We start from the raw sequence: 17008 nt of genomic DNA on the forward strand, positions 1-17008 counted from the left end.
TTCCTTTTGCCTTTATAATCAAAGCATAATTGATAATTTACATGGGAGTATAACGAGTATATGAGTTAAATAGAAGAAAAAAAAAACAGCGGGAAAGAGATTGATTCAATGGCCGAGAAAGAAGAGGGTGTGAAGCTGATAGGATCGTGGGCAAGCCCATTCAGTCGTAGAGTCGAGATGGCTCTCAAACTCAAAGGCGTGCCATACGATTACTTGGACGAAAACTACTTGGTCGTGAAGAGCCCTTTGCTACTTCAACTCAACCCGATTTACAAAAAAGTCCCTGTTTTGGTCCACAATGGTAATGTACTACTCGAGTCACAGCTCATCCTTGAATACATCGACCAAACATGGACAAACAATCCAATTCTACCGGAGAATCCGTACGACAGAGCCATGGCTCGATTCTGGGCTAAATTCGTCGATGAACAAGTAAATTCTTAAAACTAATTCCTTTATTAACTAATTGCATAGGTAATTTCTAGAAACGATATGATAAACACTTAGAATGATCAATATTGTCGCGAATATTTGGTTAAATTATAATGATAATCAAGAACTAAATTCTTATTCCCATTGGTAATGAAGCCACACCTCTCCGTAATAATCATTTATAATGATCAATATTGTCGCGAATATTTGGTTAAATTATAATGATAATTAAGAAGTATATTGGTCATGATGCATGTCAAAAAAAAGAAAAAGTATTTTGATTACTTACATGTTTATAATCACTTTGTTCTGAAACGTTTGCTATATATAACCTTGTAGGTAGTAGCGATAGGGTTCAGGTCTCTGGTCAAATCAGAAAAGAGTATTGATATTGCAACCGAGGAAGTTCAACAACAAATTATGAATCTTGAGAATCTAATCAGGGAAAAAGATTTCTTCGGCGGAGAGACAATAGGATTCTTGGACATGGTCGTGGGAAGTATAATCCCGTTTTGTTTAGCTCGGGGTTGGGAAGGTATGGGAATTGATATGATTCCAGTGGACAAATTTCCAGGACTAAACAGATGGATCAAGAATTTAAAAGAAATTGAGATCGTAAGGGAATGTATTCCCGATAGAGAGAAACATATTGAGCACATGATGAAAATTGTAAAGCTAATGAGAGCAGCCTAAGAGACAACATACTACGCTTTAATCCTGCGATGTTAACTATGTAGTATACTAGTATTTGTCTTGTTATTGAAAAGTTTTATGAACAAATCTACTAAATAAAGATGAGTGATACATGTAGTGGTAGTAGAATAAAAATGTATGAATGTCTAGTTCTATCTTAATTATTGACATATATATGATCATATTTTATCATAAGATATTTTATTGATAATGTTTAGTTAATATCTAATTTAAAATTACTTAAACAAAAATCTAACATTTAAGTCCGGTCGTATAAAGTCATACATAATTCGATAGGTGCAGGTGAGTTTCAACATGCATCTAAAGTAAACGATTAGTTATTTGGCGACGTCACGTAATCTACTAATCTGATACCAGAAAGTGCTTGCTGATGTGGAGTCTGATATATCAAAATTGTGTACATAATGTGACTGTTAGAAAACTAGAATATGTCTAGGAATGAGGATATTAGTACACACATACCAACAATGATGAACAAATTTACAAGTGATGCCACTCATGATATTACCTACCAGATGTCCTTCGATGATACCCATGAATGATGCACATGCATATCGTACTTCTCGCCTTATAGGTGTTCCACACCAAGGAAAATAAACTATAGGTAAATGTCATGAAAATTCACTTTCTCCTAAAGTATTGTCACAAAAACCTGCTTTCCACTTTTGGTATATTTTCCCAAGTTTTTTGCTTATGTGTCCATTTTCCTTTTACATTTTTGTCCTTGATAGCAGTTTTTTGCTATGAAAAACAAAAATGTAAAAGGAAAGTGGACACATAAGCAAAAAACTTGGAAAAGTATACCATGAGTGGAAAGTGGGTTTTTGTGACAGAACTCACACCCAAAGTGGGTTTTCATGACATTTACCCATAAACTATTATAGTAAAGGGGCCTTTTGTTTTCATTTATATTTTTTTATAGTCAAGCTCAATTTACATAAGAGTATAATAGTAATTTCAGATTTAAAATAGTACTTTCAGTTTTTACAAAATTATGTCACATATCAATTTACGTAATAACTTAGCGTATATTTAAAATTTTAAATTAATATCAAATTATGAAAGTTAAAATTAGATATACCAAAAAATAAAAAATAGTAAAAATGATATATCAGAATGGTTCTGGAAAAAATGTAAACAGAAAAAAATAATACAAAAATGAATTTTTGTAAGAATCAAAAAGACCTATCATTAGTTCTCCAACTTCAAGAGGTAAAGAAACAGAGTTCTCAAGTCTAGTAGAAACAGAGACCGAAAGGAAAGCTAATAGCCTAATACTTAAAAGAATGACAGAAAAATATAAAGAAACTTGCTCAAGGAAAGAAAAGGTATTTGCAAGAATAGTACATAAATTAATTTTTGGATACAACTAGAAACGTATATGTAAGATAGAATAAAATCAAACAAAAAGGAGAAATTTCTTGAACGTTGAGTATTATTATTTACAAAGTTGGTATTGTTTGAGGAAAAAGAAAAGTATTATATTTGAATTTATGAAGAGATGACAATGTGTTCACGGTTCATTGGATACTTAGCAGCGAAAGGCAAAATGGTATTTTCTTCATATAGTAGTCAAACACGAGAACGGAACCACAAAAACAAAACGACTAGTCAAAAGACGAAAGATGTAACGCCTAGAGAACAGAACCATATAAACTGCATACGTGAACCGATCAATAATTCACGAGAACAACAGTTACAAAACCACATAAACTAGTCAAAGAAGAATATAGAGTTACATTAACAAAAAAAAACAAAAAGTTAGAGAGTGAGAGAGAGAGAGAGGTGCAATGGCAGATATTGGAGATGTGAAGCTTCTAGGTTTTTGGGCAAGTCCTTTTAGTCGTAGAGTCGAGATGGCTCTCAAACTCAAAGGCATGCCATATGAGTACTTGGAGCAAGATATAGTGAACAAGAGCCCTTTGCTTCTCCAGCTAAATCCGGTTTACAAGAAGGTTCCGGTTTTTATCCACAACGGTAAACACATACCCGAGTCACATCTGATCCTCGAATATATCGACAAAACATGGAAGCAAAATCCAATTCTTCCTCAGGATCCTTACGAGAAAGCCATGGCTTTATTTTGGGCCAAGTTCGTTGATGAACAGGTAACCTTATATATCAATTTGCTTAGGTGATTTCTAGAAATTATTAGTACTTTTGTGATGAAAACAGTTACAATATTCTTGTAGGTCGGACCAGGAGCGTTCAAGGATGTGATAAAAGCAGAGAAGGGAATAGAGGTTGCAATCGAGGAGGCTCGAGAACTCTTTACTTTTCTTGAGAAGGAAGTCACCGGAAAAGATTTCTTCGGCGGCAAGACGATCGGATTCTTGGACTTGGTCGCAGGAAGTATGATTCCGTTTTGTATAGCTCGAAGTTGGGAAGGTATGGGAATTGATATGATTCCGGAAGAAAAGTTTCCAGAACTGAACAGATGGATCAAGAATATGAAAGAAAATGAGATCGTGAGGGAATGTATTCCTCCTAGAGAGAAACAGATTGAGCATATGAAGAAAGTTGCAGAACGAATAAAATCAGCCTAATTAATAGAAAACAACTATACTCTTCGATCGATCGATAGATGTTAACTATATGTTTCATGTTTGTATAATCTCGTTAAATAAAAGTTGTATGAACAACGTAACTATTTATTTTACTAAATTCTAATATCATAATAATTACTATATATACACAATTTGAATGTTGTATTATTCAGTTTCTTACAAATCTTAAAAGTTAGTTTGAGAATTGGTTTCCAGTTTCCACACGCAAAAAGTTGTCTAAACAGTGAAAACTACCACGGACATCACATGTGTGGGTGTGGCGGCGTGTGGGTCTAACCAATCGATTAGCTGTTTTTATTTTTATTTTTAATTTTTTTTATCAAATAGAAAATAATTTTAATTTCCTAAACAGAAAGATAAAAGTTTACAAAAGATAATCCTGAAACTAAAGATTTCGAAAAACGAGCAAGATAATCTATTTTTTCGTTTTATGAACACAGTATCCTGATAAGAGTGAAAGAGAGGAAGAAAGATCTAGTTACCTGTTTTCTTAAATCAATTCAATTCGGCAAGATTTTTTTAACCATGTTCAGTTTGTCCGACCGATATGTTACCTGATTTTTCTTAACCAAAGCTAAAGCAAATTTACACTGAATCAAACCAAATTATTTTCAAATTCAACTTGATTTAACTGAATTAACCAGTTTTACCAGATTTAACTGTCAAAACCAAAAAAAAATAATTAATTTCGATAAAAAAGTTTCAACCAAAATAAATCGAGATCTGAACCAAACCAAACAGGTTATTCACTTGACTAATTTCTATGAGCAAAAGAAATTGGAAACCAAATCAACCGGATCGGTTGGTTTTATTAACCGAACTCGCAGTTATAACCACAGAAATAATCACCGACACTTTACAGATAGTTACTAAAGCAAGAATTTGCTAGAGTAAGACCAAAACATTTCTTGTTCCAATGGACTAAACTAAAAAGACAATCCGATTTTCTCAGGCTTATATATCTAGCTCTTAATTATGCCTTTTCTTAAGGATCGGACCGGTGTTAAACATTTGGCATTGGTCTTAAACTCCTAATAAATATAGTTAGTTTCACTCGGCTTTAGGGATGGCAAGAGTTAAAAGAGCTAAAACTTAAGACCCTATCTCCTCCTATCAAAAATATCTAAAGTGAACGTTACAAAAACGTTCTAAAGTCAACAACATCTATCGCCTTCTAGAATCTTCCCATTTCCATCTCATAACCCACCAGAAAACGGCAAACTTTGTCGTCGTTTTACCACAAGACCATTAAAACCCTAAGCCTATAAAATCTAAGCTAAAAGCACCGATAAGTCTTCAAAACCAAAACAAAAAAAACATTGCTAAGAAGGCAGAAAGCACAACAACAGAGCGAGAGAGAGACCTAATGGCGGAGAATGAAGAAGTGAAGCTTCTGGGGATATGGGCGAGCCCTTTTAGCCGGCGGATCGAGATGGCTCTCAAACTCAAGGGCATAAAGTACGATTACGTGGAAGAGAAGCTGGAGAACAAAAGCTCTTTGCTTCTTGCTCTTAACCCTGTCCACAAGAAGGTACCAGTTCTTGTTCACAATGGTAAAACCATTCTCGAGTCTCTAGTAATTCTTGAATACATCGATGAGACTTGGCCACACAACCCAATTCCCCCTCAAGATCCTTACGAAAGATCCAAAACTCGGTTCTTTGCTAAACTCATCGATGAACAGGTATGCACACACTCTCTTCAGTCTTCACTAACTCCGGTTTTGTAATTAAATTGATTTAATATTAGCGATTTTTAAAGTCAAATAATAAACAATTGGTAATACTTTAATCAGTTGAAATCCAAAAAAAGTATAATTATTTATTAGAATTAGAGACTAAAAACTATTGTTGTTGTTTCTCTGACAATATTGTAGATTATAAATGTGGGTTTTGTATCAATGGCAAAAGCGGATGAGAAAGGAAGAGAAGTGTTGGCCGAGCAGGCAAGAGAACTGATTATGTATCTTGAGAAAGAACTTGTCGGAAAAGATTACTTCGGCGGCAAGAGTGTCGGATTCTTGGATTTAATCGCCGGAAGTATGATCCCGTTTTGCTTGGAGAGAGGTTGGGAAGGAATAGGATTGGAAGTGATTACAGATGAGAAGTTTCCAGAATACAAGAGATGGGTGAAGAATCTGGAGAAGGTTGAGATTGTTAGAGATTGTATTCCTCCAAAAGAGAAACATGTTGAGCACATGAACTATATGGCAGAGAGAGTAAGATCTTCTTAATTCAAGGAAACAAATCATCTTCTTAAGTCTTTGATTATCACAATATGTTTCAATGTTTGTAAGATGATATCGTTGTTATTGTTCTGTTATATATATATATATATATATATATATATATATATATATATATATATGTGGTTGAGACTTGAGAGGGTGAAGTTTTGTCCCATGTCCCAAACTATGACAGATTGCGAAAATTCAATCCTGAAACGGTCCTATTAATTTAGAAGCGTGAAGCATATATACACTAATGACATTATATATTTTATTTTGATATTTTAAATACATGTATAAATTATATATATATATATATATATCAAAATTTAATTAAATTATATATATATATATATCAAAATTTAATTATATATATATATATATACATATATTTAAAGTAAACTAGTATCTTAGAAATAACTAAAATATGACATGATGAGAAAGAGCAAGTGAGCCACTAGTACTCACCTATGTTGCTATTCTCATCAAATCCGAATTTAATCCGATTTTTTCAAGAAAAAGTCATATATAATTTGGCATACGAGCATAGGTGTCAAATATATATGTTATGATTTTAAAAAATTAATATCATTCAATATGAATTATTTGTAGATTTGATACTATATATATTTTTAAATTAATAATAATAAAGTTTTTCTTTTAAAATAGAAAGAATTAAAACGAATGAATAAGAAGAAAAGATAACAAAGCAACAACAAACTCAAAGATTGGTTGGGAGTTGGCACCTAACATCCTTACGTATTTCACACCAATAGGTTATCCCCCTGTAATTGTACACGCTCCCATAGCAATAACATAGGTTTGTGCCTTTATCCCCCTGTAATTGTACACGCTCTCATGAATAATCACCTGCTTCCTTCCGGAAGCAAAGAATTTCTTGGGAATCCAGACTTCTCATTTTTTTCCATTGTACATTGTAGAATTCTAAATTTCAATAATAATAATAACTTTCTTTTCATGAAAGTAAAAAAAAAAAAAAAGAATCGACCGTTCGACTATTTCTTTAAAATTTAAGATTTCCGTTTCTTCTAGACGAATAAGTTAAACAACGGAATAAATATATTTATCTTTCAATTTTTGGAAACTTAGAAAGTTCTTCTATTAAACCCTGATCAATAAACCGATAAAACCCTTGAAATTGATCCATGGATTCGCTGTTTGCTTACTGGCTTCATATAATTCAGAAAACACAAGTGAGTTAGACAAAAAGAGAAGTAACTTGGACAAAAAAAGAAGTAACTTGGACAAAAAGAAACTTTTTCAAACCTACTCCCATTTCGAGTCAAGAGATAGATAAATAGACACGTCCCTTTGCACTGATCGGGGGAAGTCAACATTCTTGCATTTATTGCTACTGCACTCTTCATTCTCGTTCCTACTACTTTTTTTGCTTATAATTTACGTAAAAACAGTTAGTCAAAATGATTAATTTGTAAGGATTCCGTTAAATAGAAATAAAGAACGAAGTAACTAGAAAGATTGTTCGAGTTCGCCTGATCTATCTTCTAGAAGGATCATCTAGAAAGCAAAATTTTCTGTAACCAAGCATCCNACCCGCCCCAGTAGAAATTTTTCGATTTCAAAATATATTGAAACCTTGAGTAGTAAAAAAAAGTGGGATGCTGTATTTCCAGGATTGAATTTCATATTCAAATGAACGTTCTAGTGCGTTGTAGATTCTTATCCAAGACTTGTATCATTTGATGATGCCATGTGAATCGCTAGAAAGATATGTGGCAATGAAATAGAGATTAAGTGGAACAGAATTGACTGGGTGGTAGAGTTGTAGGAAAAAAGTAGAAGATCCCGAGAAGAAAATAATCATATTTGACCGCTGTACATTGCTCAGCAACTCCTTATCAATTTTGATTCATTTCAATATGAAAAATAATTCCCTCCTTTTTTTCACAAATCGTAAGTTCCAGATATCTAATTTTTATATTAGAAGGATTATCATATATAAAACCTCAAGGCTATATAATTACTTTCCAGTATTATTGCCCCATATTATTTTGATAGGGAAAATTTTATCATCCTCTCTTAAGTACGTAATCTACAAAACAGTACCTCTAGAAGATATGAAAGACTTTGGTCACTTCTCCAAGAATATGACAAAAATATGGTGGATTTGCGACTATCCTTATCTATATCTTAACATTTCCATCACAAAATTTTATAATAGAAGTAAAACTATTTTTTCACTGTATAATAGTTTAGAAGTACATCGCAATTTTTCATAATCTTAAAAATGAAGATTATGAAAAAATTTAAATGAATTTTGTGCCAGCTTTTAAGAAAATTACTCACAACTGCGAATATAAGATAGATGTATTTATATGGATAAAGATGTTTATTTATATGTATTCAATTTCCAACAATACCTACGTACGTCTTACTAAGTGAGATCGTACAGAAAAACTTCACTTTCTAGCATAGTAGTGTCATTTTGAAAATTTGGTTGACTGAGTGATATGCATGAGAAAATATAAAACAGGCTTTGCATGGTCAAACTAATTATATGTGAACAAAACAATAGTGTGAACAAATTTATTTCGGCATCTTCAAATTTATTATTCTGTGCTTTACAAGAAATTATTATATATTCTAGCCACCATATTGTTATTATTATTTGTATGCCTTTAATTAATACTTGTATGCCTTTAATAATATACTTCTAAAATAATCTTGTAATAGTTTTAATTTAAATATTTTGACTCATAGGAAGAATGCATTTTAGATTATTGACTAGATTAAGATCCGTGCTAGAGCATGAGTTGAAATTCATTATTTATATTGTAATTTTTATATAAAATATAATTTATGTGATTGTTTTTAAAAGTTTTTTTGAATAAAACATTATGCAATATAATCATATGCTAAATATGATGGCTTGAAAAAAAAGACACATATTTTGTAAGTTTTATATTGTTAATGATTTTAGATAAGTACCCGTGTTATAACACTGGACAAGTTTTATTTTATACAAAATTTTGTATATTTTATATTTTAAAATAAAAATTTAATATGTTGTATTAGGTTATATATGTGAAGTTATTTCAACAATGTATATTCTAAATCATGACTTGAATGTCATTACAAGACATAATTTTGTGAATTTGGTTTTTAAAAAGCGAGTTATTATATTACGAGTAATTTAATATATTGTTATACTTTTTGTTTTAATATACTTGGTTTTTGAAATTCTTTCATATTATAGTGATATATTATTGACATTGCTATAACAAATCAATTTAGAGTGTTTATAGTTTCTAACTTTAATATCAAGTTTCAATATTTTAAAAACATTTCAAAATAAATTATTTAAAGTTTATTATATTATATAAAATTATAAAATTCAACAAAAAGTATGAAATTGATTTTAAATATTCAAATTTTGACCCGTTACTCAGTAAATTTTTTAATTCAATAGATATTATTTTTAAAGAATAATATTAATAAAAATTGAATATTTTGTAGATTGAATCATTTATATTTGTTTTTAAAAATTCAACTTATGGTATATCCGGAAATAAAACTATTTTTAATTATAATAAATAATATGATAATTTATTTGTTTCACAAAATAGACTCATATATAAAAATGAGAGGTGAAGTGTAATAATAATTAACAAATTAATATGTTAACTTAGATATCAAAGGATTTTATTTGATGAATAATTTAATAAAGGAAATTAATATGGTAAGTTAGATGATATCAAATGATTCTTTATAATATTCTCTTTAATATTTTTAGAAACAATAAATCCAGACTATACAAATAATATAAAACTTAATCTATAACCTATTTGTAATCAACTTATTAAAATTATATAGTCTACGAAACAATGTTGTGTACTTCCGTTTTATTATATAAGGGATATGAGTGAACTTAACATTAATATTTGCACAATAATTGTATTTTTGATGACCAAACAAAAGTGTATATACTAAAAATAAATTCAATCATAAATAGTTTATACATTATATGTCAGAATCTTCCCAACGTTGGTGGTTCGAGAGAGGTGGATAAGCCTACAATACCCTCTACACCAAAGGGAGGAACTTGTAACAGATCAAATGACTCTGTTTCAAAACTGAAACTCTGAAAAAATGTTTCAGTTGGTCCTTCCTTCACAGCCATCCATAAGGAAAAGTTTCCCACGGACACAACCCTATATCAGTATCTGTACAAGTCCCATCCCACCTTCATATGGACATCTATCCGAATCCAAATCATAAACCTCGCACATGGGTTCATGAGAATCACAGCGCAAATCAAAACTACCAAAGTTGTAACGTAAGATTTTATACTGCATGCTCTTGTTCTTTCCAAGACAGTAGTTATCAAATATTGACAGATCGTCTCTCATAATGACTCTGTGATTTTCCTCAATACTATTCCAAACAAGAATTTTAACATGAGGATGTAATATATGGTTGAGGGGTGAAGTAGAGGTGATTATAAGCCCATCACACTGAGAAATATTTCAGAAGATCCTATCATTCAGAGTCTTGATTACTATGTAGTTCAAGGATGTTGGAGTCTCAAGCTCAACCATCCAAGCCTCTTCTTTCTTTGCGTGAAGAAACATATCACTAGAAGAATAGTTGTGTACAGTTACAATTTTATTTGTAGGTATAACCCATTTTTCGTAGCAAAAAAATATTTGTTACTAATTTGCCACAAAATAATTTAGTAATTATTTGGTCGTACCAAATTTTCCATCTGTCACTAATTGTGGTAATTTGCTACCAATTTGATACAAGATAATTAGTAGCAAATCGCGACTGGTTGTGACAAAAATCTGTCGCAATTTCCCACACATTGAGTTGAAAAAATTCGTAACAATTAGCTACAAAAAATAACGAACAAAGATGTAACAAATAGATATAACATGCATGCTACTAGCTCTCTCTAACAAATTTATGACTGTTGTTGAATTGTATTTATATAAATATTTTTATTTTTATTAATTATTTATAAATTATGAATAATGTTTTACTTTTGAAATGAAATGATATTAAAATAAAACTACTATATTTATTATTATGAAACCATCATTTTTAAAAACTGTATTACAAAATAAAATTAAAAACATGATTAAAAAAAATAAGAATACTCTTAAAAACTGTAGTGATACTCCTAAAAAAACATAATAATAAAAAAAAGTAGATGAACACACTATCCTTCCCTGCAGCAGTCTTGAATCTCAGCTAGATTTGTGCTTTTGAAACATAGCTGTGGAAAGCAGACAGGTAAACCTCTCCTGATGGCCTTGGGTGGTTTTAGTTGCGCCTATATGAAACATAGTGAACACAAAACATTAATGGAAGTTGAAACTTGTTCATTTTTCTACTCTAAAAGCACAATTTACAAATGATATGATACATGCTGGAAAAAAAAGAAGCAGAGTAAGAGGAAAAATGGAGTCATCATCATCAATCTTCAATCATACAAAATGGATTTACCTTGGTGCTCATATAAAGCAACTGCTCTCTCCTTTAATTTCTCCAAGAAACCACTTGTCCTCCATATAGAAGCACCTGAAACCATTTACAGCCCAAAAACATTAAACTTAAATAGAGAGTCCATCAAGCTAAACCGCCATTGTAAGNAAAAAATATTTGTTACTAATTTGCCACAAAATAATTTAGTAATTATTTGGTCGTACCAAATTTTCCATCTGTCACTAATTGTGGTAATTTGCTACCAATTTGATACAAGATAATTAGTAGCAAATCGCGACTGGTTGTGACAAAAATCTGTCGCAATTTCCCACACATTGAGTTGAAAAAATTCGTAACAATTAGCTACAAAAAATAACGAACAAAGATGTAACAAATAGATATAACATGCATGCTACTAGCTCTCTCTAACAAATTTATGACTGTTGTTGAATTGTATTTATATAAATATTTTTATTTTTATTAATTATTTATAAATTATGAATAATGTTTTACTTTTGAAATGAAATGATATTAAAATAAAACTACTATATTTATTATTATGAAACCATCATTTTTAAAAACTGTATTACAAAATAAAATTAAAAACATGATTAAAAAAAATAAGAATACTCTTAAAAACTGTAGTGATACTCCTAAAAAAACATAATAATAAAAAAAAGTAGATGAACACACTATCCTTCCCTGCAGCAGTCTTGAATCTCAGCTAGATTTGTGCTTTTGAAACATAGCTGTGGAAAGCAGACAGGTAAACCTCTCCTGATGGCCTTGGGTGGTTTTAGTTGCGCCTATATGAAACATAGTGAACACAAAACATTAATGGAAGTTGACACTTGTTCATTTTTCTACTCTAAAAGCACAATTTACAAATGATATGATACATGCTGGAAAAAAAAGAAACAGAGTAAGAGGAAAAATGGAGTCATCATCATCAATCTTCAATCATACAAAATGGATTTACCTTGGTGCTCATATAAAGCAACTGCTCTCTCCTTTAATTTCTCCAAGAAACCACTTGTCCTCCATATAGAAGCACCTGAAACCATTTACAGCCCAAAAACATTAAACTTAAATAGAGAGTCCATCAAGCTAAACCGCCATTGTAAGGTAGAGAAGACAAAGAAAATGTTTTAAGTCATTGTACAGGTGAGCATACCTTAGTCGTCAGAAGTGGAAAATTCCTGCGTAAGTTGAATTTCATATGTGGATCCAAAGATATGGAGATTAATTACCCTTAAGAAGCAAACCAGGACAAGACATTTAGATACATATTAAGAGGTAGTAACTCACCTGAGAGCCGAATTTAGATAATGTGCCAGTCCCTGTCCTATCGTTTTTTAAGACACCAAGGTTGATATGCAGAAGTGTCAACAAGGGGAATAAATGTATCACAGTCAACACTTGTATCAATCTCAGTTAAGTGGATGGCTTTACAACGCGGTCTATTCAATGATTCCTACAATACAACAACTGTTAAGACAATCAAAGAAAAAGGAAACCACGAAAAAAAAATGAGAATCCTGAGTAAAGAACACCAGAGACACTGTGGAGATGCAGCTAATAACCTGAACCAACTGCAGCACCGGAGACACTCATACTGGAGGATAAGCAATGCCGTGAACAGCACTAGACAATTAAAAAGAAATAAAAAAGCACAATAAGAAGGCAAGGGATTAACATTGTAAGCATAAAGACAGACACATACGTCTGATGAACTCTCAAAGCCGAGAAAAAAGTAGAATGACACACTTACCTCTAAGAGTAATCTCATATCTGGATCCAGAAACAAGAAAAACAACCAATTATCCATTGATATATGAACTAACTACATAGAGAGAAGCACATGGACTTTAACGGCAAAGAAAATAATCTGATTCTTTCATAAAACTTTCCACAGGACATTGATTAGTGAGAAAATTAGCTAGCCATCAAACAACAATCGAAAGTGTAACCATAAAGATTTTCCTATTTCTGATAATTTAAGCTTCATCAAACTGGAATATATACCCAACTCACCGAAACCAACACAAATTCAACCTAATTAGGAAACCAAACAACATTGATAAGTGAGACATTCAAATTGAATCTAAGAATGAGAACGAAGAAGATAACTTACAGTGATAGTTCGGCGAGAGATAGGACACTGGAAGGGCGAAGAGAGGAACAGATCCAGTCGGGGATAGTTCCGGGCAACCTCTTCCATTCCCAGATCTGTGATTTCGCGAGCATCGTTTTTGATCTCCAGTGCGGATACAGAAATCAAACCAACTTGCAAATGATCAGTGCGAGTTGGAAATGAATGGTGATGGCTCTATTAAACGATAAGACAGTCCACTACAATTTCAATTTTTTAAAGAATATTAAACTACAATTTGTTACCATTAGTAAGTGCTACAAAATATTTTGTCTCCTAGTTTGTAGTATATTAGCTTCAAATCTAAGCTGTATCTGTTTGTAATTATTTTCGGACGGACACTCACAAATTTGCCACAAAATAAATTATCTACAAATTTGTGATTAATTTGTAACTACGTGTAGCCAATATTTGTTACGAATGGCTTTGTATCAATTTCTCGTAACTATATGACAGATTTTTACTAGTGTATATAGGCCTAGTGCAGTTGAAATGGGAGTGAATAAACTGACTATCCTGAATAATAGATTGTCAAAGCTTAATTTGATACAACGCTGCAACGGACAAGAGTTTTGAGTGGCACAAACACTAACAATTCAATTATTTTATGAATGCCTCTCTTACCAAGGCAAAAGCCATTATGATAATTTATATACTATAGAATTTGGCCAAATGGGTGCAAAATAAAGAGAAACCCATTTTCTTTTCTTTTTAATGGAAACCAAAGCTCTTATATGTTGTATCTTGTAATTAACCAAACTCATATTGTTCTTGAAAAGAAAAGAAAATGACTCATCATTTGTATGATTGTATCTTCTCCTCAAGCTATATGTCTTGCAAACACATCATTTTTTAAGAAAGTGGATAGATAACGGATCCTCTCTTATGTGCCTAGACCCAGTCAGGTGAAGTGCACACATTAATCTCTTTTACAATCAGATTTGTGGAACAAATTTCTCTGATCTCTATTTTACTCTTTGTATACTGATGGTTGCATGGTGGGTTAACCCATCTTCTGTGTTCTGCTTGAGATACACTGTGTACCCTGTCAATTTTTAGAAACTATCAATTTTTCGATTTGAACTTTTTAGCGTAAGTTTCTTTGGTTGAATAAATTTTACAATCATTAGAAAAAAAAAAGGGGAGAAGAAATCTATCCACGTGTTAAGACTTTTTGAAACAAAGTACACAATAGAATGTTGTCTTCTGAGAGTGCTGTGAACGAAAAAAGACATCAAAAATGTCGTCGTTTTTGCTCCGGATCGGACGACCATACATAATAACATATTCATTAGTTCACACTTATCCTAAACACATTCATTATTGAATTTGTATATATAGCATTTCCAGTCACTACAACATAAAAAATTAAAAATGGATAAAAGATGGAGTCTTCAAGGTATGATTGCTCTCGTGACCGGTGGCACTTAAGGCATCGGGTCAGTCCTCATCTTATATCCTCTTTTATTGTTTTGTGATATTCAGTTATGAAAGAACTAACTATACATGTTTGCCTGTGAGATCATGAACAGGGAAGCTGTGGTGGAGGAACGCTCTATGTTGGGAGCAAGAGCACACACATGTGCCAGAGACGAGACTCAACTTCAAGAACGCTTACGTGAGTGGCAAGGAAAAAGGGTTCAGGTCACCACTTCTGTCTGCGACGTTTCTTCTCGTGAGCAACAAGAGAAACTCATGGAAACTGTTTCATCCCTCTTCCATGGAAAACTCAACATTTTCGAACGTCTACATATATAAGCTTCTCCGCCTAAGGCTTGTGATCTACAAGAACTATATATATATATATATAAAAGTGAACTTCTCAACATTTTCGTACGTCTACATATATAAGCTTCTCCGCCTAAGGCTTGTGATCTACAAGAACTATATATATATATATATAAAAGTGAACTTCTCAACATTTTCGTACGTCTACATATATAAGCTTCTCCGCCTAAGGCTTGTGATCTACAAGAACTATATATATATATATATAAAAGTGAACTTCTCAACATTTTCGTACGTCTACATATATAAGCTTCTCCGCCTCAGGCTTGTGACCTACAAGAACCAAAACATATATGGTGAACTTCTAACAGAATTATTATGGAAACGCCATACTGTATATAGGTGAATAATGTGGGTGTACTTCGTGAGAAGCCAACAACAGAATATGTGGAAGAAGATATTGACTTATATCATATAAGTTAATACTGTGTATATTAGAGTTGATAAGTCTCCCTTAGCTTACTTCTCTATATACTAATTGTACAGTATAAATACTCTTGTATCTTGACTTTGATTCATTAATGAGAAATATTCTTTACGTCAAAGTTAATATGGTATCAGAGCTCTAACTAACTTTTTTCTTTTCTCATTCGCAAAACCCAGAAATCGCCATTGTTTTGAGCTTCGATTGAGTTCATCTTCTTCGTTTCTCACTCTAATCAACTCGTTCATCTTCATATTTTTGCTTTCAATTTCCAATTGCGAAGCTAAATCTCTTCAATGAGTGCTTCACGGCGTCAGATTCTATCAATTTCTTTCGCGAATCTTGTGACGCTCGTTGCTCTTTTTTGTTCGTTGATTCACTCTTTCGCTTTGCATCTTCTATTCTCTTTTACTTGCTTGCTATGGTTATTGGATTAGCTTGTTTGTTTGCTTTGGATTGTTGCCCAACATCTCACAATCTTGATTTCTCTTTCGGATCTGAAAAATGGTTAACTCATCATCGGATTCATCTTCTCCGGTGGATCACTATGCCAATCCTTACTTCCTTCATAGCTCAGATCATGCGGGGATGAACATTGTATCAGATCGTCTCACGTCTGGAGCTGATTTCTATACTTGGAAAAGATCGATGCGTATTGCTCTTAATGTCAGAAACAAGCTTGGGTTTGTTGATGGTAAGATTCATAAGCCTTCTGAAGATCATCCAGATTATGGATCGTGGTCTCGCTGTAACGATATGATCACTACCTGGATCATCAACTCTATGGATAAGAAGATTGGTATGAGTTTGTTATATATCTCTACTGCTGAAGGTATCTGAAATAATCTGATGTCACGTTTTAAACAAGATGATGCTCCTAGAGTATATGAGTTAGAACAGAAATTAAGTTCTTTGTAGCAGGGGTCTATGGATGTTACTTCGTATTACACGACGTTGGTGACTCTTTGGGAGGAATATAAAAACTATGCTGAGCTCCCTGTTTGTACTTGTGGGAAGTGTGAGTGTAATGCAGCCACTCTGTGGGAGAAGCTTCAACAACGGAGTCGTGTTACAAAGTTCTTGATGGGGTTATATGCATCTTATGAATCAACTCGACGTCACCTCCTCATGCTCGAGCCAAAACCTAATATTGAAGAGGCTTTCAACATGGTTACTTCGGATGAACGACAGACGAGTATCACACCTAAACCAAACAGTATGATCTTTCAAGCTAC

At 32.4% G+C, this 17008-nt stretch overlaps 3 protein-coding genes and 1 long non-coding RNA gene across 7 annotated transcripts; 3 read left to right on the plus strand and 1 right to left on the minus strand.

Annotated features, from left to right (window-relative positions):
* Nucleotides 39-1297, plus strand: LOC104700556 (glutathione S-transferase U3-like). The gene is made up of 2 exons (XM_010416081.2): nt 39-432; nt 772-1297. Exons 1-2 carry the CDS (start codon nt 109-111, stop codon nt 1123-1125), a joined length of 678 nt encoding a protein of 225 aa, XP_010414383.1. The 5' UTR covers nt 39-108; the 3' UTR covers nt 1126-1297.
* LOC104700557 (glutathione S-transferase U4-like) lies at nt 2781-3835 on the plus strand. Its single transcript, XM_010416082.2, has 2 exons — nt 2781-3254; nt 3339-3835. Exons 1-2 carry the CDS (start codon nt 2937-2939, stop codon nt 3690-3692), a joined length of 672 nt encoding a protein of 223 aa, XP_010414384.1. The 5' UTR covers nt 2781-2936; the 3' UTR covers nt 3693-3835.
* On the plus strand, nt 4999-5972 carry LOC104700558 (glutathione S-transferase U5-like). The gene is made up of 2 exons (XM_010416083.2): nt 4999-5397; nt 5590-5972. The coding sequence occupies exons 1-2, from the start codon at nt 5080-5082 to the stop codon at nt 5944-5946; spliced, it is 675 nt and encodes a 224-aa protein (XP_010414385.1). The 5' UTR covers nt 4999-5079; the 3' UTR covers nt 5947-5972.
* Nucleotides 12045-13695, minus strand: LOC104700559. Of its 4 annotated transcripts, none has more exons than XR_002032580.1 (6): nt 13544-13695; nt 13181-13200; nt 12718-13053; nt 12584-12608; nt 12389-12463; nt 12045-12215 (listed from the first exon to the last, which is right to left on the minus strand). It is a non-coding gene; the product is annotated as an uncharacterized LOC104700559 (long non-coding RNA). The 4 variants fall into 4 exon arrangements; XR_002032579.1 differs by lacking the exon at nt 13544-13695 and having other exon boundaries at nt 12718-12883; nt 12993-13053; nt 13181-13512; XR_002032578.1 differs by lacking the exon at nt 13544-13695 and having other exon boundaries at nt 13181-13512.

This window comes from Camelina sativa, chromosome 7 (genome assembly GCF_000633955.1).
Source record: "Camelina sativa cultivar DH55 chromosome 7, Cs, whole genome shotgun sequence".
NCBI classification, from domain to species: domain Eukaryota; kingdom Viridiplantae; phylum Streptophyta; class Magnoliopsida; order Brassicales; family Brassicaceae; genus Camelina; species Camelina sativa.

Excerpts from the sequence above, each read along its gene's own strand:
- LOC104700557 (XM_010416082.2), top strand. The coding sequence starts at position 2,937 with ATGGCAGATATTGGAGATGTGAAGCTTCTAGGTTTTTGGGCAAGTCCT. Across the intron at positions 3,255-3,338 it reads CCAAGTTCGTTGATGAACAG|GTCGGACCAGGAGCGTTCAA; the intron begins GTAACCTTATAT and ends ATATTCTTGTAG.
- LOC104700556 (XM_010416081.2), top strand. The coding sequence starts at position 109 with ATGGCCGAGAAAGAAGAGGGTGTGAAGCTGATAGGATCGTGGGCAAGC. Across the intron at positions 433-771 it reads CTAAATTCGTCGATGAACAA|GTAGTAGCGATAGGGTTCAG; the intron begins GTAAATTCTTAA and ends ATAACCTTGTAG.
- LOC104700558 (XM_010416083.2), top strand. The coding sequence starts at position 5,080 with ATGGCGGAGAATGAAGAAGTGAAGCTTCTGGGGATATGGGCGAGCCCT. Across the intron at positions 5,398-5,589 it reads CTAAACTCATCGATGAACAG|ATTATAAATGTGGGTTTTGT; the intron begins GTATGCACACAC and ends ACAATATTGTAG.